Source organism: Corythoichthys intestinalis, chromosome 4, assembly GCF_030265065.1.
Source record: "Corythoichthys intestinalis isolate RoL2023-P3 chromosome 4, ASM3026506v1, whole genome shotgun sequence".
Classification (NCBI taxonomy): Eukaryota; Metazoa; Chordata; class Actinopteri; order Syngnathiformes; family Syngnathidae; genus Corythoichthys; species Corythoichthys intestinalis.
Window position 1 is genome coordinate 24,031,381 of NC_080398.1, and position 21,900 is coordinate 24,053,280.

The 21,900-nt window shown below is 37.3% G+C and overlaps 3 protein-coding genes across 5 annotated transcripts in view; 1 reads left to right on the plus strand and 2 right to left on the minus strand.

Moving 5' to 3' along the window:
• The window catches only part of dedd1 (death effector domain-containing 1), a 30,191-nt gene extending 21,993 nt beyond the window's left edge, over positions 1-8,198 (minus strand). Inside the window, exons 1-4 of one of the 2 annotated variants that reach the window (XM_057834489.1) lie at positions 8,148-8,198; positions 8,001-8,044; positions 7,798-7,896; positions 3,251-3,745 (exon numbers count right to left, since the gene is read on the minus strand). In XM_057834489.1, the coding sequence (XP_057690472.1) occupies positions 3,251-3,710 (460 nt within the window). In that variant the 5' untranslated portion in view covers positions 3,711-3,745; positions 7,798-7,896; positions 8,001-8,044; positions 8,148-8,198. Of the gene's footprint in view, positions 1-3,250; positions 3,746-7,797; positions 7,897-8,000 lie in introns of both variants that reach the window. The other variant, XM_057834488.1, reaches the window with a different exon arrangement.
• A 523-nt stretch (positions 8,199-8,721) lies between these two features.
• On the plus strand, positions 8,722-21,523 carry rabac1 (Rab acceptor 1 (prenylated)). The gene is made up of 6 exons (XM_057833309.1): positions 8,722-8,931; positions 9,535-9,675; positions 12,086-12,298; positions 12,396-12,493; positions 13,863-13,964; positions 14,067-21,523. Exons 2-6 carry the CDS (start codon positions 9,554-9,556, stop codon positions 14,153-14,155), a joined length of 624 nt encoding a protein of 207 aa, XP_057689292.1. The 5' UTR covers positions 8,722-8,931; positions 9,535-9,553; the 3' UTR covers positions 14,156-21,523.
• Positions 20,090-21,900, minus strand: part of atp1a3b (ATPase Na+/K+ transporting subunit alpha 3b) — a 52,631-nt gene continuing 50,820 nt past the window's right edge. For both annotated transcript variants that reach the window (XM_057833308.1, XM_057833307.1), the window contains exon 22: positions 20,090-21,202. In XM_057833308.1, the coding sequence (XP_057689291.1) occupies positions 21,174-21,202 (29 nt within the window). In that variant the 3' untranslated portion in view covers positions 20,090-21,173. The remainder of the gene's footprint in view (positions 21,203-21,900) is intronic.

Genomic DNA, 21,900 nt, shown 5'->3' on the forward strand with positions numbered 1-21,900 from the left:
GAAAAAAAAATCATTTGCATTTTTCCATTTAATAAGCAGAAAAAGGACACTTTTTTCAAAATGCGGCTTCTCACAAAAGTGAAGAAAATGTGTTTCGTGAAGTTAATATTTTTGCATTCATGCATCCTTCACATTTCAATTTATAAAAACAACTAAAACAACTGTCACGAAATCCTTGAATGGAAAATAATAGATATAGCAATATGCAATGTGCAGGTATTCTTGCCAATTCAGATCTACTTGGTCAAAATTCAATTTTTAAAAATGTTTTTGTTGTCGTTGTTGTAAAGACTGTGCTGAAATAATACATTATTATGAGTTAAAAAAAAAAAAAAAAAGTTAAATTTCTCTAAAATACTCTACAATCATGGATGTTCTATAAACAGAAGTGAATGTGTTTACAAGGAAAGACAACACCAAGTATAAAAGACATCCATGTGAAAGACAGTTGTGCAAAGTATTTCAGTATGCAAATAGCAAATTTCTTAAACCTCTGATGATGAAGAAAATAATGTTTAGACACAAAAAAAAAAAAAAAAAAACAACACTGCTTACCATTTTACCACGTCAATTATAACCACGTACAAACACTCGGAAAGACTCGAGCATTGGTGCATGTGCTAATGGGTAATGACATCATGAAGGGAGGGCAATGTAGGAGACTCATTTGATTGGCTTACAAAGTAACGGCATGGTAAATGTCTACCCCGATTTCGGAAGTCCACTCTGTGGAAATTAGGAATGGGAAACTCTTGACCTCAAGATACGATACGATACGATTTGTGATACAACGCTCACGATAACGACAATCTGACGATATGGCGACACAACGATTATCGATACATTTGTAGAATATCCTCGAATGACTTTCTGACCAACCACTAATAAACAGAAAAACAAGCTTCTGCTGTGAATTGGAACGAGTTTATCACTAGCAGACGTCCAATCCATTTGAAATGGGGAGGGTGCCTCCCACTTCAAACGGATTGAACGTCTATGGCCGTCAGTGGCAGCCAATGCCAGGCAATGAGGTAATTTTGGGCCATTTAAGGTCATTTACCTGTTGATCTTCAGTTACTTCCTGTTGATTTTAGGGTATTTTATAGGTCACTTCCTGTTGGAAGTGACCTGGGAATCACCCAAATAAATAGGCAGTAGGGGTGTGACAAAATATCGAAATGGTGATATATCGTGACACTTTGTATCCCAAAAGGTTATCGATATGCTCCTGCCAAGAATCGAGATATCGTTTTAAAAAGGTGTCAATATCAAAAATAAATAAATAAATAAAAAGGAACCATCAAGTTGCTACCAAAATCTTCCATCATAATAGTGTCTCAGTTAACTCTAAGGCTGCATTGACGGTGCACGGAGCCCAGTGCATTTAGACTGTGGGTTTTCAGGGCATTTACATGTCACTTGCGGTTCATTTTAAGGCATTTATAGGTGATTTCCGGTCACTGCCTATTCATTTGGGTGATTCCCAGGTCACTTCCTGTTCTGTAATTCAAAATCAACAGGAAGTGACCCATACAATACCCCAAAATCAACAGGAAGTAACTCAACATTAACAGGTAAATGACCTTAAATGGCCCAAAATTACCTCATTGGCTGCCACTACCGGCCATAGACGTTCAATCCATTTGAAGTGGGACCTCCCAACCTCCCATTTCAAATGGATTGGGCGTCTACTAGTGATAAACTCATTCCAATTCACAGCAGTAGCTTGTTTTTCTGTTTATTAGTTGTTGGTCAGAAAATCATTCTAGGATATTCTACAAATGTATCGATAATCGTTGTATCGCCATATCGTCAGATCATCTTTTTGTGAGCTTTGTATCGCAAATCGTATCGTATCGTGCGGTACCAAGAGGTTCCCCCTCCTAATAGGCAGTGACTCAAACTCAACAGGACCTATAAATGCTCTAAATGCTCTAACAGGACCTATAAAGTGACCTGTAAATGTCCTGAAAACCCTTAGTCTAAAAGGATTGGGCGTCGTGCACAGTCAATGCAGCCTTAGAGTTAACAGACACTATTATGGTGGAAGATTAAGGTAGCAACTTGTTGGTTCCTTTTTATTTTTAAGACATTGACATTGCAATAATTCCATTTATCGCATAATAAATAAAAATGAAGGCGGTAATTTTTCCGCTGCGATTTATCGCCTCGCGTGCACGTGTGTGCGCGCGTGCGGCAGACATGTTGTTAAAAGTTCGGATTCCTTGTTACCAACTGCGCAAAATGCATCTTCGCTCCAGGTCCGGCAAAAAATAGCGCCAGAGCCAATCGTTCCCATTATATCCTATTGTTCAACGTATACCGGCCGCGTCAGTGCTCCGGATTGACTGCGGACCATCTCTGGCGTGCCGGTGTTGTTGACGTGTGGTCGCTCCCGTCAGAGCACATAGATATTATGCACTAAAATGCATGTTTATATGACGGCAATTTAATTTTTGCTCGTTTGCAAAAAAAAAATAAAATACAGTTGTATTTTTTTCAGAGCATTAAATGTATTGAATCGGACTGAAAATCGTGTCCCCTGTATCGAAAATCGTACCGAACCGTGACTTAACTGTATCGTTGCATCCCTCCGGAAAACCATTGCAGAAGCTATGAGGGGAAAAGTTTTCATTTGCCTAAATGCTTTAGTTATTAACTGAAATTGTATTTTTTTAATTGAAAAACACATTTTATTTATTCTGTGTTTCTGTGCGGTATCAATATTGTTGTCTTTTACTTAAGAGGCATGGTCTATTGTTTTTAGTTGTGATTTCTTATCGCGTTTAAATGGGTGCACTTGATCTATTAATATATACTGTATTCTCACTGTTATTGTAAATTTTAAAAAAAATATTGGTGGGGCGCAATAATATCGCATATCGCAATAATTTATGAGATAAATTATCTCACTAAAATTTTTTATCGCGACAGGCCTACATTGACACCTTTTTAAAACAATATCTCGATTCTTGGCAGGAGCATATCGATAACCTTTTGGGATACAAAGTATCACGATATATCACCATTTCGATATTTTGTCACACCCCTAGTGGAAATAGTCCCCCCTCCTTGAATTTTTTAACCAATATTCTTTCTGCTGGAATGCACATGATAATTGTTTTCTCTTTCCCTTTAAAATACGTAATCTTCAACTTTACTTGTGAAAATACAATCAAGTTTTTTGTGTCACAAGGAGGTCACTCTTCATACTATATTAATTGCAGTGCCATTTGACATCTGAACTCACCTGTTCTCCTCTTCTTATGGGACACAAGAGGCAGCAGGTCATGCCGAGTGAGTACTCTGAGTAGCTGCAGAAGCGGCTCCAGGTTGCCTTCGCTGATGTACCCTTGTCTCTCCAGCTGTAGCAACAACTCAAAACCACTCTTGGGCTTGCACCAAGCCGCCATGCAATGTGGAGAGCCTTGCGACTGCATGCGCCTCCACGCCGCCAGTAGTTTGGGACTCGGGGCTTCGCCGGAGTCTAGCGGGTCATTCTCATCCGGCTTCACCGTCCAGCCGGCAGGGTCCAAGGGGTGAACAGGGGTATAGGTATTACTCAAAAGGAAGAAGAGAACGTCTATGTCGGCTTCTGTCAGCTGAGCGCCGACGACTTCAAAGACTTCGTGGAGGGACAGCATTTCGTAATAGTTGAGGCATTCGGTTTCATCCCAGGAAGGTAAGTGCTTACGGGTGGTGGCGGCCATTGCAATGTCGCCCAACTCCTATTCCACTTTACAAGCTGTGACAAGAGAATGAGATTCCAAATTGGAGCGTGTGACATTGTAGGCAAAAAACAAACAAAAAAAGGCAACCAAGATCGGGAAGGCAACCAAGATCGGGATTAAAAAATGAAAACCCCTTATCACATACTTTTCCATCCTATTTGGGCAATTTGTGTAACAGATTGAGCAGCTAAACATCACCAGCTGATTATAATTGTTGAAAAGACATTCAATACATATAATTTTCTGAGTAGAATCACGAGTAAACAACTGGACATTTGACCAACTCATTTTTCTTGTCAAACTGCCACTTTTCGTCAGATCTCAACTGGTGTCCACGCTACCTCTTTTTGTACACATTTTCTCGTTCATAAAAGTAACAGGCCTATTTTCACTAAGAATTAAATGTACAGATAGCACTGTGAAAAAAAAAAGTTAGCTGAACATGAGATTTCAAGTCAACCAATTTCACAATTTAAGTTTTGATGGAAAACTTGTAACTGTAAAATGACAGCATCATCTGCATAAAGAGGAGTGTCAATATTTTGATATGTGGCAAACCGTTAATATGTAAAGAGGATGAAAAAGGTCCAAATATGGAACCTTGAAAGGCTGACCCGACAGGCAAAATAAAAGTTAACTACACCAGTAATAGATACACAATTTCTTGTATATAAAAAGTGTACTTTAAACCAAAGAATAGCTTGTGCTGAAGGATTACATTTTAACAGCCTTGACAATAAAATTTCACTGTTAACAGTAGAGGTGTGCAAAATTTCCGATTCTTAGATTATTCGCGATTCGGCCGTGGATGATTCGAGAACGATTCACAAACATCCAAATTCCGATTATTAAAGTATGCGAAGTAAAGCGGAAGTACACAACACTCAGCGCGCCGCGCGGTGTTCGGGACTGAACGGAGCGAGAGTAGCTAAACATCATGCTTCCCATTACCCGGCCCCTCGGGTAATGCCAATGTTCAACTCACGGCTCTAGCTCAACTCATGCAACGAGATAAAAAAACACAACAACATACCTGACTGCTGCCGAAAAGCTGCTAGAAAAGTACATCCGTATAATGTCATGGTGGATATCATTTATATAGGACTAGATGCATTATAGATTTGGTAGTGTTAGCAGCACATCGACAAAAAGCTAGATGCGGGAGTTATAAACAGCCGCCATCTTAAAGCAGTGCACTTCCCTGCAAGGCTGTTGTAGCGAACCTTCCAAGCAAACCTAATTAACTTTTTATCTAAAATACTCCTAAATCGGTAAAATATTTAATTGACTCTATCTTTACAATAGTTTTAAAACATTCACATGTCGAAAGTAGACAAAAGGGAAATTATGGAATAACGGGAGCAATTTTAACAAATTTAATGGCTGATTCACAACATTAAATTAATTGAATGTAGTTTAAAGCTGCTGATACAGAATGGGGACTGGAGTTTTTTATTTAATGTTATTTTTGTATATTTGTTTACTGCTATATGTTAACTTGATACTGAAATAGTAGTGTGGTTTAGCCTGACAGTATTTTTGAACAATTTTGGAACTAATGTACAAAACATTAAAAAAAAATTTTTTTTTAAAAAGAGATAAAAAAAGGAAGGGGGTGCATCAATAATCGATTTATAATCGAATCGGAGCCTCTGATTCGTAATCGTAATCGAATCGTTAGGTGCCCAAAGATTCCCAGCTCTAGTTAACAGTGTCAAATGTCCTTTTCAGATCAAGAGACACCACACAAACAAGGAAACAAGAATCTAAATAACATTTTACTTATTCTAGAAAAAGATTGGTTGCAGTCTGTTTAGTGGTTTGAACAAAAACCAAACGGCATAGAATGAAGAGGAGTTCCACCAGTGTTTAGATGATTTATCAATTGCCTATCAACCAATTTCTCAACCCTTTTGATACAACAGGTAAAATACTGATTGGGCACTAAATCCTAAATCCGTTTTGTCCCCAGATGTAAAAACGGGAGTAATAGAAATTATCCATATTGTGGAAACAACAGATTTTCTAATTGACAAATGTATCATACACTGCATGTTATTTGTTATGTTAAATAATTGTTTGCCTTTAGAGCAGGGTGTCCAAACCGGTGTTCTGCAATTCCTTCCTATGCGGCGAAACGTCCTACACAATGCTTAGCACGCTTGCGCCGGCATCGGCACACATGCTCACATCGTTTAAAAGCGATGAGTACTCACTATTTTTGTTTTTATGGAGTTTTATTACCTTTTCCATTGACTCAAAAATACTTTTTGCATGTATGTCGCTCTCATACTTTTAACCATTGTGTTGTTTTGTGGTAGCTTTAAAGCAGAGTGTTGATCTGTTGACCACATTAGTCACGTAGTGTATTTAAACAGTCCTTATTTGATATAACTACATTCAAGTATGTCTTAAGACATTTTTTAGTACATTCTGCCTTCATGCATCTAAACCAGGGGTGTCCAAACTTTTTGCAAAGGGGGCCAGATTTGGTCTAGTAAAAATGTGGGGGGCCGACCTTGGCTGACATCCTTTACGTAGAACAATATATTTAAGCAAATATTAGCAAGCCATTCTGTGTGTCACATTTGCTTTATTAGTAAAAATGTGGGGGGCCGACCTTGGCTGACATTGTTTACGTAGAACAATATATTTAAGCAAATATTAGCAAGCCATTCTGTGTGTCACATTTGCTTTATTATTATTTTTAATTAATAATTTCAATTCGCAACTAGCCTTTGTGGTGTTCTCTTTCGACTCTCGGGCTCTTGCGAAATACTGCTGCTGTGAAATTAAACTACCTTGTTGCTTCAATTTCTCGCTACGTATCTTCCCTATAATCTTGTCGTACAAGTCAGCATGTCTTGTTTGGTAATATCGCCTCACATTGAACACTTTAAAAACAACGACTGTCTCTTTGCAAATGAGGCAGACAGTTGTTGCATATTTTAGTGAAGAAATGGTCCAATTTCCACCTATCCTTGAAGCGTTGGCCATCGCAGTCAACTTTTTTGTTGTTGATTGTCGCCATTTTAGAAAATTGGGAGTAAAGGGTCAAACAGGGTAATGTTGCTTAGAGTGCTGCTGCCTTTTACTGGGTAAATGTGGAGCAGCATTTAGTGTGTAAGATACTTCATATGCTGGTAGCAGTACTGCTGACCGATTTATTAAGTCTGTGTGCGGGCCAGACTTTATTGATTTTATGACAGAGGCTGGGGGCCGGATGAAATTTGACAACGGGCCGCATTTGGCCCCCGGGCCGGACTTTGGACATGTCTGATCTAAACAAAAGTTAAAAACGCACGGTAGTAATTTGGGTGTCAAATTTGCCTTATGGAGGAAGTTTCGCCGATGTAGGACATTTTGGCGGTCCTCATGGGCCGGTGTGGTTCCTGGTTTTTTGTTCTTATCAATCGAGCGCAGACAGTTTATCCAATGATGTTTCGGCTAAAACAAGCAGCATCTGACTGCAATCAACTGATTACACTTGTAAGACACCGGATTGATGAAAAGGTGTCGTCTTGTTTCGTTGGAATGAAATCCTGCACCAACTGCGGCCCTATGTAGATTAGTTTGGACACCCCTGCTTTAGAGGTGGCTCCCATAACAATGAGACGTAGCCCAGATAGGATGGCATCCAGGTGATTTATATTTTCTTGTAAAGGTCCTGGGTTTATGTCAACATCACTAGTAAAAAGCAGGATGGGCACAAAATGTACAACTCCCAAGAGAGGTTTAGCTTCTAAACAGTCTTCTAAACTTTAGAAGATTGTGACAGTTCGCATTTGACAGATGGTGGTCCTCATCCAGTATTCTTGTGAAGAGAAGTTAGCTCGTCTTTACTGGCTGAAGGATTTTATTGTCATTTCTTTCCTCTATCAGCGGAAATATAGAGCACAGTAGCACATAAATGGATACAAAAAAAAATAAATAAATAAAAAAATAAAGATAGTGTGAAACACTTTTAAAAGTACGTTTTCCCGCAAACACACAGGACTGTCATATTATGTGTAACACCAACAAGCTAACAACTATATACCAGCAACCTCTATAGGCATAAACCTACCTGTGTTCTTTGCGGTCTTTATCATAAATTCGCTTCATCAGTGTCTTGGCCTAAGAAAAAATCTTTCGAATCAAGGACTTATCCGCGTTGACAACAAGCCTGTGACGGACAGACAAGCACAGACAGTCGTTAAATTATATACGATACACTAGAAATAATTAATAACACATGATTTATCGAGGATATCTTAATGCTATGCTTACACAGCGTGAGCTTGACTTTCGCTAGCACGGCATAAAGGTGTAACCTAGCGTCCAACGAAACCCGTCACTTATTAGAATAGGCGTCGGTCCACTGGAACAACGACTGCGGTGTCCGACTTTGAAAAATAGTGGAGAAAAACAACTCACCTTCTCTGCTTAAATGCGGACAGACAGACAACTTCCTAACGTTAAGAAACTGGCCAATCACAGCTCGTGTTATGGTGAGGCCAGCGAGCATCGAAGAAGCTGGTTTGGGGTCAGATTTTGTCATCGTTGCCCAATGGTTAAAGCAGAAATACGATCAAAATCAGATCTCAGGTCGGTTTTCACTTATGCTGACAGATAAACGGTGCGATACATCGATTCGTTTAACTGATCTGGTTTCAGATTTCTTAAGCGTGTCGTCACATTAGAACCGGGGGGAATTAAACAAAAGCTGATCCTAGGTCGGTTGTTAGAACGTGTTTTCGAAGATTTCGCATTTTAACGTTGCTTGCTTGCCTCTGTCTGTTTATTTTCACCATTCCCTCGCAGTGACGTGGAAGACAGGAACAGATAGCTTGCTGGGCAAGGTGAATTTTAATAAATATGTAATAAACACAAGTATATAAACACAGTAAAGCACATTTTGTTCTCAACAAAAGCCCAAAATAAACTGACGTAAATTTGGAAAACATGACAACTTCCTGTACATACACTAGGGCTGAAGACAAGACAACAGCCAATCACATCTTGCGTTACGTACTCGTCTCGTGTCAGGATGTAGTCATCATATTGTGTATTATTATTAAAGTAATAAGGAAGGGGAACTTTTAGCTGATCTCAGATCTGTTACAAACCGGCTCATGCGAATTTGCCTACTCTTACGTAAAACGAAACAGCCACATCACTTCCGTCAACACCCGGAGGCAACACGGACTCCTTCACTTGCGTGAGTGTGATTTTCACAACACTTCCTCGTTTATGGAATACTAAATCCGATTTTTAGGCAGATACTTTAGCAAAAATGACGCGTGTCGTGTATTCATCTAATCAGTTGTCACTTTATTTCAACCATAAATCGACTCCTAACAGAGAAACGAGACGTTACCTCGAAATATTTCCGCCATTTTATAGTGTACAAAACGTGCGATCGTGTAAAATTACGCCTTTTTTTGTTGACTGGGATGTGATGGTAATTTGAGCCAATGTTTTAGCCTACCAATACTGTGTATGGTACAACTCAATCAGTAGTCACTAGCATTGACGGTGACATACATAAAATCCAATCCAACTGGCATTAAGTGATTGATTCGCTGCCATTGACGTCGAGAGACGTCCAATCCAATTTGACAGGAGAGTTGGCAGCGAAATGGCCGCCAATGAGTTAATGACGTGTCGGTGTTACCTAGCCTGTTGTTGATTCAATTTTTCTATTGGCACAGTCCAGTTTTACAATTAGAAATATAATAATTTGCCAAACTGGGTTTTAACATCTTTGTGAAATGACATTTTGATGCAGGTAGAGTGTAATGATTCTCATTCCTTGTTTTAGGGTTAAGTGAAATTAGTAGATGCAAGCTCCAAAGGGTGAAACGTGCCAAGTAGACATTATGGAGAGTAAAGCTGGAGATGTTTTTGGTGCTGAGGATGCCCATCCAACCGGCACGGGTGGTTCAGCTGGTATCCTTGCCAGGTAAGACCAATATTAACTGTACATTTTATTTTTCAGATCTGTGTTGTTTTTCCCACTTGAAACTAGCTATAAAAATGATCAACTTTAGATGAAGTCCATAGACTTCGTAATGATTTGGACGGGGTGTGGGGTTGATCAATAGGGGGCCTGCATTGTTGGCGTGGCCGTCAAAGCTGACCGAGTGGAATCACAGAGTTTTTTTTTCGTTGAAAAGTCTTGTGAATGAATGCTTAAATCCCTGAATTCTTTGTAGATATGTACGTAAAACAGTTTCGATTCTTGGTTAAAAGCAAAAGTGCAGTAAGCATTTATTTTACGTAAATATGCCAAAGTACGATGCTAGTCTGTCAGTCGATGTGGCGGCCGCCATATGTAAACAGAGCTTTTTTTGTGAAAATTCTTGTGAATAAATTCTTAAATCTCTGAATTCTTTATAGATATGGACGTAAAACAGTCTAAATTCTTGGTTAAAAGAAGAAAAAAAACAAAACGTGCAGTTGCCAGTTAGCATTTATTTTACGTAAATATGCCGAAGTACGATGCTAGTCTGTCAGTCAATGTGGCGGCCGCCAAATGTAAACAGAGCTTTTCCGGTGAAAATTATTGTGAATAAATGCTTAAATCCCTAAATTCTTTATAAATATCGGCGTAAAACAGGCTGGATTTTTGGTTAAAAGCAAAAGTGCAGTAAGCAATTATTTTACGTAAATATGCCAAAGTACGATGCTAGTCTGTTAGTCAATGTGGCGGCCGGCTTATGTAAACAGAGCTTTTCCTGTGAAAATTCTTGTGAATAAATGCTTAAATCCCTGCATTTTTTATAGATATGGACGCAAAACAGTCTCGATTCTTGGTTAAAAGCAGAATAAAAAACGCGCAGTTAGCATTTATTTTACGTGAATATGTCAAAGCACGATGCTAGTCTGTTAGTCAATGTGGCAGCCGCCATATGTAAACAGAGCTTTTCCGGTGAAAATTCTTAAATCCCTAAATTCTTTATAGATATAGACGGTCTCAATTCTTGGTTAAAAGCAAAAAAAAAAACAAAAAAACATGCAGTTAGCATTTATTTTATGTAAATACAGTGGGGAGAAAAAGTATTTGATATACTGCCAATGGGAAAACCCACTGGCAGTATATCAAATACCGTAATTTCCCAAATATAAGGCGCACCCGTGTATAATGCGCACCCCAAATTTACTTGTAAAATCTAGGGAAAATTATTGTACCCGTTTATAACGCGCACCCTAATTTTAGAAGAAAACAGAGCTTGTGTACAGATACAGAGATGTCATTTTACTGACTGGTGAAACACAGCACAAGCATAGCACATTGGTAGTTTAAAACATTACCGTAAACTGACAATATTTACGGTAATAATATGATTTGACAACTTCTCCAACTTACCAGAATCTAGGAGAAAACAAAACAGATGTGACTTTTCTTTTAAAGGCTGCTGTATAACTTGCTCGTTTCCTCATGATGAATAAATGTTTCTTCCATGGATTGATACGGTAAAATGAAAGTGAGAACGTAAGTCGGAAATCCGTGAGAGCTCATAGCTGTCAACTCGACAGTAACAAAAGGAACTATTGTTATTTGGGTTTGAGTTTCCCGAGGGACCGATATAGTTGAAGGACACAGGAAGTGTGTGTCCTTACATTTGTTATGGTCCGAATTGCGGAGCTGCAATAAACGTCGACTCAAATGAGTTCAAGAAACTAAATTCTGTGCTTTATGAAGAGTGAAAAAAGCAGAATTTAACACAGACGAAATCATTCGGCCGATTAGAGTGAAGTATTACGGAAACAAAACGGTGACGTCACGTACCGTAATGGTCGGCAACGGGTCGCCGCATACCTTTCTTCAACACAACGTGGCCGTGTCAATGAAAAAAAAATCGGTTTATATATATATGTAATACATATATATTTCTGTCTCCATCCATGTACCCGTTTATAATGCGCACCATGAGTTTACAAGTTGATTTTGGGGGAAAAAAGTGCGCGTTATATTCGGGAAATTACGGTACTTGTTCTCCCCACTGTATGTTGAATGATCCTAGTCTGTTAGACAATTTGGCGGCAGCCTTACAACAAAGAACTTTTTACGTTGAAAATTCTTAAGAAAAAACAATAAATATAATAATTTCCTTGAATCCTCGAACAAACCACTCCTGAGACAATCCGTCCTGTTTGTATGCGGTACAGCTTTCGTAATTTTTCAACATAAATCCGGCATTGGATCGCTGCATGTGTCGCTGCGACCGACTGCGAATAATTGAAGCTGATTGTGGGATGGCTCCCTACATGAAGGCATAGCGCAGTAAAGGTCGATTTTGATCGGTCAATATCATTATGAAGTCTATGATGAACTCATATACCGACCACTTAAAAAGCCAGTTTTCCAGGTTGGGTCTCCCGAAAGGCATTTCAGTCAGCGTGGCCAAAGAGTGGCTGGACCGGCGACGCGTGTCCATCCGTCCGTGGGCCACATTCATCGACCAGCGCAAGTTTTCCAAACCGCGCAACTTTGGAGAAATGTGTCAGCGAGTAGTGAAGAATGTGGACACGTACAACAGCAACTACACCTTTATTTTTCTCGGGCTCATCCTGTATTGCATGTGAGTACCATAATAATGTTAGGTGGACAGTTCTAGTGGGCGCTGCTGCTAAAAAATCAGTTGTCATCACAAATATTTTCATCTTTTTTTCCCCCAGAGTCAGCTCTCCAATGTTACTCATAGCTTTGGCTATCTTCGTCGGCGCCTTCTATATCATCCACCTTAAATCGCTGGAGTCCAAAATAATGATTCTTGGTAAGTATACAATCCAGCTATACCCACCACTAGCTATATTTACTGTATAGCTAGTGGTGGGAGAAATGAAAAACTCTTTTATCATGAGATGGACCGTTTTATTTCACAAAAATGATATGCTACAATAGAGTACATTTTAAGAATTTCTGAAAAATTATAGAACAATTATGACCGCTTTATACGACGCTACAAAACTGAATTGACATTAAAGATGTGACAAATGTGAAATGCATAAAGTATTGCTGCAACATGAAATTAGCTAAATCACAGGTAGCACAGTCGCATACATATAAGTCTTTAACTTTTTAATACTTTTAAAAACTAGCATAATACATCAATGAATCATTGATCATAGATTTAAATGTTTTAAAAAAATGTGTTCTTTGTAGGTTGCACGTCATGCTCAATTTTTTTTTTTTTTTTTTTTTTAAATGTATCAGTCACCACATGATGGGATTCCCAGCATGCCTCGTGATATTCTTTTGCAAAATGTTAATCAAATAATTAAAAAGGTTTTTTATGGATTTTAGTACCTAATTATTTCCCTATGTAGTATTACTCATTGTGTGTTCACCTACTTCGTAATTTTTATTAGCGCTTTGTTTTATTTGTGCACCATGAGTTTGATTCGTTCCTTATGAGTTATTTTTTTTGATTCAGCGACATCTAGTGGCTGTTCCTCTCTCTTGCTGAAATAAGTACAGTGGTACGATTTTTTTTTTGTATTATGAATCACATTTTAAAGATAGATTGCCTAATATGTTCCTAGCGCTACTAAAACTATTCAATTTACTGTCACCCCTTAGTGAATAAGTGTAACTAGTTTGTTAGGGTCCAGCTCATTCTACAGATGTTTTCACATGACTACCAGAGAAATGACAAGCTTACTTCGGCAGCCATTGCTTGCATCTCACTGTTTGTGCCGTGAAAAAGTATCACATGTAGGTTATATCCTTTTGTTTCATATAAATGAGCTTTCTTTTGCACATGATGGAGTGTATTTTTCGTATAGTTACATTTATAGTCAAACATAGTTACATTGCATTGCTTCAATGAGGAATTGTCTATTACAGTACGTATTATCTTTCGTATGATAATTTTTCGTAACATGAAGCGAAAACAAAAAAAATTGTAAAAAAATTGTAAAATGAATTTTTTGTTTACCAAAGCTTTTGTATCTTGAGGTACTACTGTACATGCTAGCTCCTTAATGTACAGTTAGCATTCATAGCCTATGTTTAAAAATTGTGATGGTGTGAAAGAGGACATTATGAGAGCAGGAATTGTACTATCATCTTTTTCTCCCATGTCTATATACATCACATACTTTTTTTAAAATCTTGACTATTGTTTCTTATATTTTTTTCAGGCAAGGAGATGACCTACCCACACCAGATGGGTCTGGCTGGAGCCATCTCCTTACCAGTCTTCTGGATAGCTGGAGCTGGAGCAGCAGTCTTTTGGGTTCTGGGTGAGTCAACTTAGTCAACAATTATTCGCTGCCGGCCTCTCCCAGTTCAAATTGATTGGACATCTGTAGCCATCAAGGACACTGAAACCCTTTCTCACTCAGGAGCCACCTTGTTCGTAATCGGAACTCACGCCGCATTTCGAGAGCTGGAAAACCCCGACATGGAGGAGCTTCTGATGGAGCCCGTGTGATGACGACACGACCTTGGTTACAATATGTTGCTGTTACGCATATATGAGCTAAATAATCAGCCTATGGTGTATTGAAGCACATTGTCATGGATTGCCAAATTCAATTCGTTTTACACATGTATATTTTATGTTATCTTATTATAGCGAGGCAATTGTTAACGCAACAAAGGTGCAATTCAAAACCTTTGGACATATTGGATTCTACGTTATTGAGTTCGCCTTTGGGTGTTATGAATAAAATTCAGTTGACCCGATATCAAAAAAGATTATGGATGTTTCATTATTTTAATGAATTTAGAGACGCTTTCATCCTAACGTTACGGTCTGAGAATTACTTTTCCAGGGAGTCTGCCACATGGGGGCGCTGTAATTAATTAAAAAAGGTTGAGAATCTGAGACAATTTTTTACATGTTCACCTTTAAACATCATGGCTATGAACGTACATTTGGTGTAAAATGTGATGAAAAACATGCTTATAATTGTATACATAGTTATAGTTGTTAAAATTATTTTGAGCAAGAGCAACTTGTAGGTATACAAAATATCTTGTCTGCATTTGTACCTTTTGCAGTAAATTTACCTCACAACTACAAGTTGCGTTTGCATTAAATTCATCGTTATAATTATGAGTTAGTTTTGTTGCAGGTTTATTTTCTACAAGTTTTGTACCCAGTGAACCTCTTCAATGAAAAGTTTGTGTAGTTTTGTTACATATTTCTTTTCGACAAGAATGTTACCTATGCACAAAATTTAGCTCTTCGCTTACATGTTAGTTTCATCCCAAGTACAAATTTATTTTCCACAAGTTAGTTTTATACCAAAATTCTATCTTTGTTTAGTTTTGGTACAATTATGTAGAAATTCCTTTTCTGCAAGTGCGTTATCTTTAGTTTAAACCAAATTTAACACAAGTACATATTAGTTCTATCAAAAGTTTCCTTTCTACATGTTACTTTTGTACCAAATTAATCTCTTCTCTTATATTTGTTTTGTTGGAGTCTTTTCCATTCATCCATCCATTACCTACCGCTTAATCCGGGTGTCGGGTCGCGGGGGCAGCAGCTTCAGCAGGGAAGCCCAGACATGCTCTATTTTCTAGGAGTAGAAATTATTTTTGTTCCAAATGTACCACTTCAATTACAAGTTTCTTCAATTGCACGTTAAGTTTACCTCTTCAATTACACATCAGTTTCATTAAAAGTTTCTTTTTCCCCATATACAATCATTGGCGCGGGAAGTGGGGTGCTGCTGCACTCCCTGGTGTTGGGGGGGGGGGTTTAAAACTAGTTAAATTCCCATGTTTTCATCTGCTTTAAATAAGTGAAATTATCTGCCAGTGCTTCAAGTAAACTTTACTCACATTTCTGGAAATAAAGATAATCAACAGACTCATTTTAAGCAATAAATTAGTATACTTAATCTTAAAACAGCTCTGAAATGTCGAAATGTTGTTAATTTAAAAATAGGTATTGTTCAAACCATTATTTGAAAGCATATTTTCCTTGATTTAGGTGAAAAATTACCAACTTTCAGATCTACGGGCTTAATAGGAAATGGTAATAATTACTTAAAGTAAATCAAATAATCTGACACATTAAACAAAACAAGATGGAGAACATTATTTGACTGGATTTAAGAAAAATAATCTGATTAAGACATTATAAATCTGCAGTGTACATGTTGAATTTTTTTTTTGGTTCATAAAAGGTTTACCACCGGACACCTTGCTTGCTACCGGGTCATGTTGAACAGTGAACTGTTGACAGAGGAGGCGTTAACATGGCGCAAAAACAAATTAGCGAGTTTTTTTCTTTACAAAAGCAGCGAAATTTTCTAAAATTCGAGTTCGAAAATGAAGATTATAATGATAGTTCTATCGACTTTTCGTGTCTTCAAATAAGTAAGACATGCTTTCATTGTAGCCTAATTATTGTTTGTCATTGCTGTTAAGCTGACGCTGTGCAGACCACTGTTGGATATTTGTGTGCAATCTATTTTAATGTTGTGAAAAGGGGGTGTTAAACTGAGGCTTATTGGACCTTTTAAGTATTCAAATGCGTGTCATTGCGCTGTTTAGCTGCACTGATTTGCATTATAATAAACGGGCGCTTTTACTTCCAATACAAAAACTTCAACACACACTGTAGGTGAAATAGAATGCTGTCTTTGTAGTAGCCTAGTAGTAGTACATCAACAATCCAGCATGCACGTGTACTGCCATTGTGCACGTCTTGTATGGAGAAAACGCGCGAGCATGCAAAATTTTTACCGAAACGGCTGTTTTTGAATAGGAAACATTAAAAAAGAGCTTCAGCAACCCCTCCTGAGTTATTTTATACCAAATTTACCTCAATTACATGTTAAATCAGTTTTGTTACAAGTTTCTTTTCGACAAGTTACCTTTGTATTAAATTTTCCTCTACAATTACAAGTTTTCTTACAAGTACGCATTACCGTCGTAGCTCTTCAATTACATGTTGGTTTTACCTCGTCACTTTTGCACCAAATTTACCTGCATACATGGCTGGCAGGTGATTTTGATCCCCATCGTTTTAGAATTTTAGCAAAAATATTCAAGCATCTGATATTTTGGGTGGGGGAGGCAATATAATGTGTTTTGAGGCAAAAATTGTGTCTCTTCCATCTCTACTTTTCTCATTTTCTCCTTGTTTGATGTGAGAAAGCAACATTTCTTCCATCTCTAGCTCTTGACTCATCTATCACCTGTTATGACCCGTGTTCCAGAGGAACCCTTCACTCAGGTTACCATGGTGATGACCTTGAAGCACCCCCATCCCATGTCTCTTATTCACTGCAGCAAAGGCGAGCGATCGATATTCTATTAAATTGGAGTGTGGTTGAAGGTGTGTGTGTGTGTTTGGGGCTAGTCGCACTGCAGTGAGGGGAGGGGGGCTGAAATGTGGTTCAGATTTTGTTTTCATTTTGAAAATGGATGAAAATCAAAAGCTAATATTTGCCTGACATTTTCATCCCGCTATCACTCGACAAGGGGAAGATTTTTTTTTTTTTTTTTTAAATGAGTGTTTTGAGTGACAAGCGTCTGGATAGTTAAGACTCCCATGTTTTCAAACTTGTGCCACTAACTGTACACCACTTTACTATTAACCCGTTGGCTACCATTGATAGCGCTATACATCGAATCCACTTTGACTGGGAGATGCTGACAGCGAATGATCATTGCCAACCCTCCCATTCAAAGTGGATCGGACGTCTAGCACAGTCAATGGCCATGAAACGTGAGCGTTCACAGCCAGTCCTTCAATTTTAAAGAAATCGGACATCTATCATTGTCTATCTCTTCCAATGAGTTTAAGAAAATACATAACTAATTGATTTGATATTCTTTAAACTGGGCTCATATAGAAAAATAGATCATCAATATTCACAAAAAAAAATTCTATTCCCCTAACAAAAGTGAAATTATACTTTATATAGAAATGCGCAATCAATAACAAACGTGCTATAATAAATTCTATTCCTCTAAAGTAAAATTATACTTTATATAGAAATGTGCAATCAATAACGAACGTGCTATAAATTGTTACTTATTATAATGGCAATGATCATCACTTTAACATCAATGAAAGCATTTATAACTGGTTAAATTTTTCAAGCTGTAGCAAACGGGCAGTATTTACAGCTAATACTGTTATATATTGTATATATACAGTATATATTTTTATTTCTTATTGAATAATATTGTATATGGTATTTATTATTCAATAATACGACTAATAATGACTTTTTTGTATTAGATACTACAGTGAGCCCTCGTTTTTTACTGTTAATGAGGACCAGAACACGCCGCGATAAGTGAAAAACCGCGGAGGAGCGCTCCCCGCCGCACCGCATAAAATAGTGTGTGTTCAATGTATGTATTCAGATTTAGCATTGGAAAGAGATACATATAAGACATGTTTAATTTTTTAAAAAATAATAAAAAATGCAAGCACTTCAAATGTCATAATTATGATTATGTTTTGAACATGTTAATGTCCCACCGAATCCTTTTTAAACAAGAATAAAGTAGGAAAATGCTTATCTTTATTAAATGCTTCATTGAGTGAGTCCACTCAAATCAGCTCAAGCTCCTCACTTATACAGATTGAGTTGCCACATGCCGCATGCGACGGTTTGTAGTTTCGGTTTCCAAGCATCTCTGGCAAGATCAAACCTTAACGTCTGTCAATCATCATTAACTTTAATAAGCAACTCCGGTGCACTGCCAGACCAAGAAAAGGAGCAGGAAGAAGAGTGAGAATACGTGATTGGATCGGGACAGCTCATCTGTATTTATTATTTTTAGAGGTGCACGATAATTATCGGTCCAATAATACGAATTATGACACAATCTCTATAAATCCAATAACATTATTAATAGGCCCAATGATATATTGTATCATGTTTTTGGCACAGTTTTGTTAGATTGGGATGTGTGCGTTTGTTTCCACTCCTGTTTTGCCAGTATGCAAAGTTTTGTTACTGTTCTAGAGGCCGGATTTTTTTCATCACTTACTATGGGAATTAGCAAATGTTTGCATTTTACAGTGTTATGTTTTCCAATTGTTGAGAGGCCTTTTGGTTATGGACAGGCTTGCTGTCCTATAACAGCCTTGTTAAGAAAGTTGTTTAATGGGCCAAGACGACAAAAATCTCTCCTGTTGCACAAAAACTTTTATCTGCTGACAAAGCACAATACCTGTTGGGTTAATGTTTGTTTTAGTTCAGTGCTCATTGCTCAGGGGAACACATCATCAATGACATTGACTGATTGTGATTGACTCAAATTATATTTATTTGAAAAACTAAATATTAGGGCTGTCAAAATTATCGCGTTAACGGGCGGTAATTAATTTTTAAAATTAATCACGTTAAAATATTTGACGCAATTAACACACATGCCCCGCTCAAACAGATTAAAATGACAGCAGTGTAGTGTCCGCTTGTTACTTGTTTTTTGGTGTTTGGCGCCCTCTGCTGGCGCTTGGGTCCAAATGATTTTATAGGTTTGGGGAGTGAGCATGGTGTAATTATTGACATCAACAATGGCGAGCTACTAGTTTATTTTTTGATTGAAAATTTTACAAATTTTAATAAAACTAAAACATTAAGAGGGGTTTTAATATAAAATTTCTAGAACTTGTACTAACATTTATCTTTTAAGAACTAAGTCTTTCTATCCATGGATCGCTTTAAGAGAATGTTAATAATGTTAATGCCATCTTGTTGATTTATTGTTATAATAAACAAATACAGTACTTATGTACCTTATGTTGAATGTATATATCCGTCTTGTGTCTTATCTTTCCATTCCAACAATTTACAGAAAAATATGGCATATTTTATAGATGGTTTGAATTGCGATTAATTAATTTTAGAGCTGTAATTAACTCGATTAAAAATTTTAATCGTTTGACAGCCCTACTAAATATTTGAAGTGAAAACTGTTCTCGTCTTTGTTTTGCTCATTATAATAATGTTCATGTCATCATGAAAATTCTGTTAAGGTCAAAGGCAAATCTATGCTGAATCCACCACTATTATTTTTCAAAAACACAGGTGAATATACATTATACATTTAAAAATATATATTTATTATCGGTTATTGTATCGGAATTGGCTTTGAGGAGCAGGAAGTTATCGATATCTGTATCAGTTTCAAAAAATGGATATCGTTCACCCCTACTTACAGTATTTTTCAATTGGGGAAAAAGATCTGCAATGGACTGATGGCGCAAAGTTTGAAGTAGCAAGGGATCCCTGTATAGTCCTTTTAAATTAGGTAAAATTTCTTGTAAAGCTAATCATTAGTGAGATGGCTACTTTGATTGTCTTCTCTAATGACATCATGTCACATCATTTTGAGCGAGTCCATTTTCTGAAAACGACCCAAGAAGGAGGCGCAGTCAAAATGAGGTTGTATTAAATGTTTCTACGTTTTATTGGTGTTGTGTTCATTGATTTGACACACGTTCGTAATAGTACTTTGTTTTGTATTCTTTTCAATCCCTCTTGAACATCAACCTTGAAGCAGCCAGCCTGAGACGCATACACGCACACACACTTGGACCAGGGCGTCATCCTCATCTTCACACACCTACATGAGCGGCGTCCATTTTGAAACAGAACGGGCCAAAGGAAACGCAAAAAATGGGTTGTTTTCTCATTGTTTTTTTTTTTTCCTTTCTTTTTTTTTTTTTTTCAACATTTCCTCTTTTATTGTATGGGTGTCATTTTTAAATTCAGTATAGAATTATATAGATTTCCTAGAGCACACAGAAGATTTGTTAATGGAAGGGGTCGGGGCAGTCATAGTAACAAGAACAATGCTCTCACACAGTGTACACAAACGAGACAAAAACAGGGGAGGGGGGACCAGAGGGGGGTGCGGGATGCCTTGGTGTGCCCCCCACCCCTCTGTTTAAAAAAACAAACAAAATAAAAATCAGTGAATCAGTCCCCCTACCTGACACATTTAAGAAAATAAACACAACAACAACACTGTGGCGCAGGTGGTAGTCAGTCTGTGTGATGGCTATTTGTGTGTGCAAGGGCTGGGATTTGAGGGTGGGAGATGGGGGGGGGGGGGGGGGGGATTGGTGGGACGCGAGGGTGGCCCTTTTTCAGCCGAGTCGGCTCCTTGGAATCTACATAACATAATATGCAGCTGCCGTTTGGTAGATATTATTAATATTATTATATTGGTTTATGTACACAGCAGTGAAAGAACACATGCAAAGACTATCATATGGGAGGGGGTGGACAGGTTGAGGAAGGGGCAGAGTGGATGTAGAAAGTCGTAAAGGTGCTTTTGCTGTTTTGAATCTTTGGGGCAGTTGGGATGAAAATTGCTTCGAAGCGTTTCGTTTTTTTGTCTGGAAAGGAAGAAGAGGGGAAAGAGGAGAGTAGGTGGAACAAGATGAGGGAGGCAGGAAGGAGGGAGGGAGGGAAGAAGGGTCGGGGCAGAGGGTGATGAGCAACAAGATGCTCCGACGATCAATAATAGGTCTCCTTCTCCACCCAACCTGCACGAGAAGAAAAAGGTTTTGTTGTTAGTTTGACAGCAACATGAACGTTTATAATCACGTTTTTAGAAAATTGGCTAAAAAAATTTATGTAACACTAACAGTAAAATAATTATATTGATAAAAAAAAAAAAATGAGACTGACACTAACATAAAATCATCACAAATAGTTATTAAATTATTTACAAACTGAAATAGAAATATAATTTAAAAAATATGTAATTATGAATACAAAAAATAATAACACATTTTAAAAATGACATGCAAACACGAAAATATCAAAAGGATTAAAACCTCAAGAAAAAAGATTAAAAAGAAAAACCCAATAACCGTGAAATAAAGAAATTTTAAAAAATTACAAACATCAAGTCATAAAAATAAAACAATATATATTAAAAATAGAAATACACATACTTAAAAATATAGAATTTTAACAAATATTTCAAACAAAATATGGGTAATATAAAACAGTTAAAAGGAGTTATTCAAAAGTTAATCAACTAAAATCATTTAAAAAAAGCATTTAAAATTGATAAATACAAGTAAAAAGTAGCTGGAAAAAAATAAGAGCTAAGCATTAAGTAGTAAATACTGGAAATAAAAATACTTTAGGTAATTAATGACAGTAAAAGAAATAATAAAATAAAAATTACAAAGTCATTTAAAAAAAACTAAGAATAAAACAGCAATTATTATTT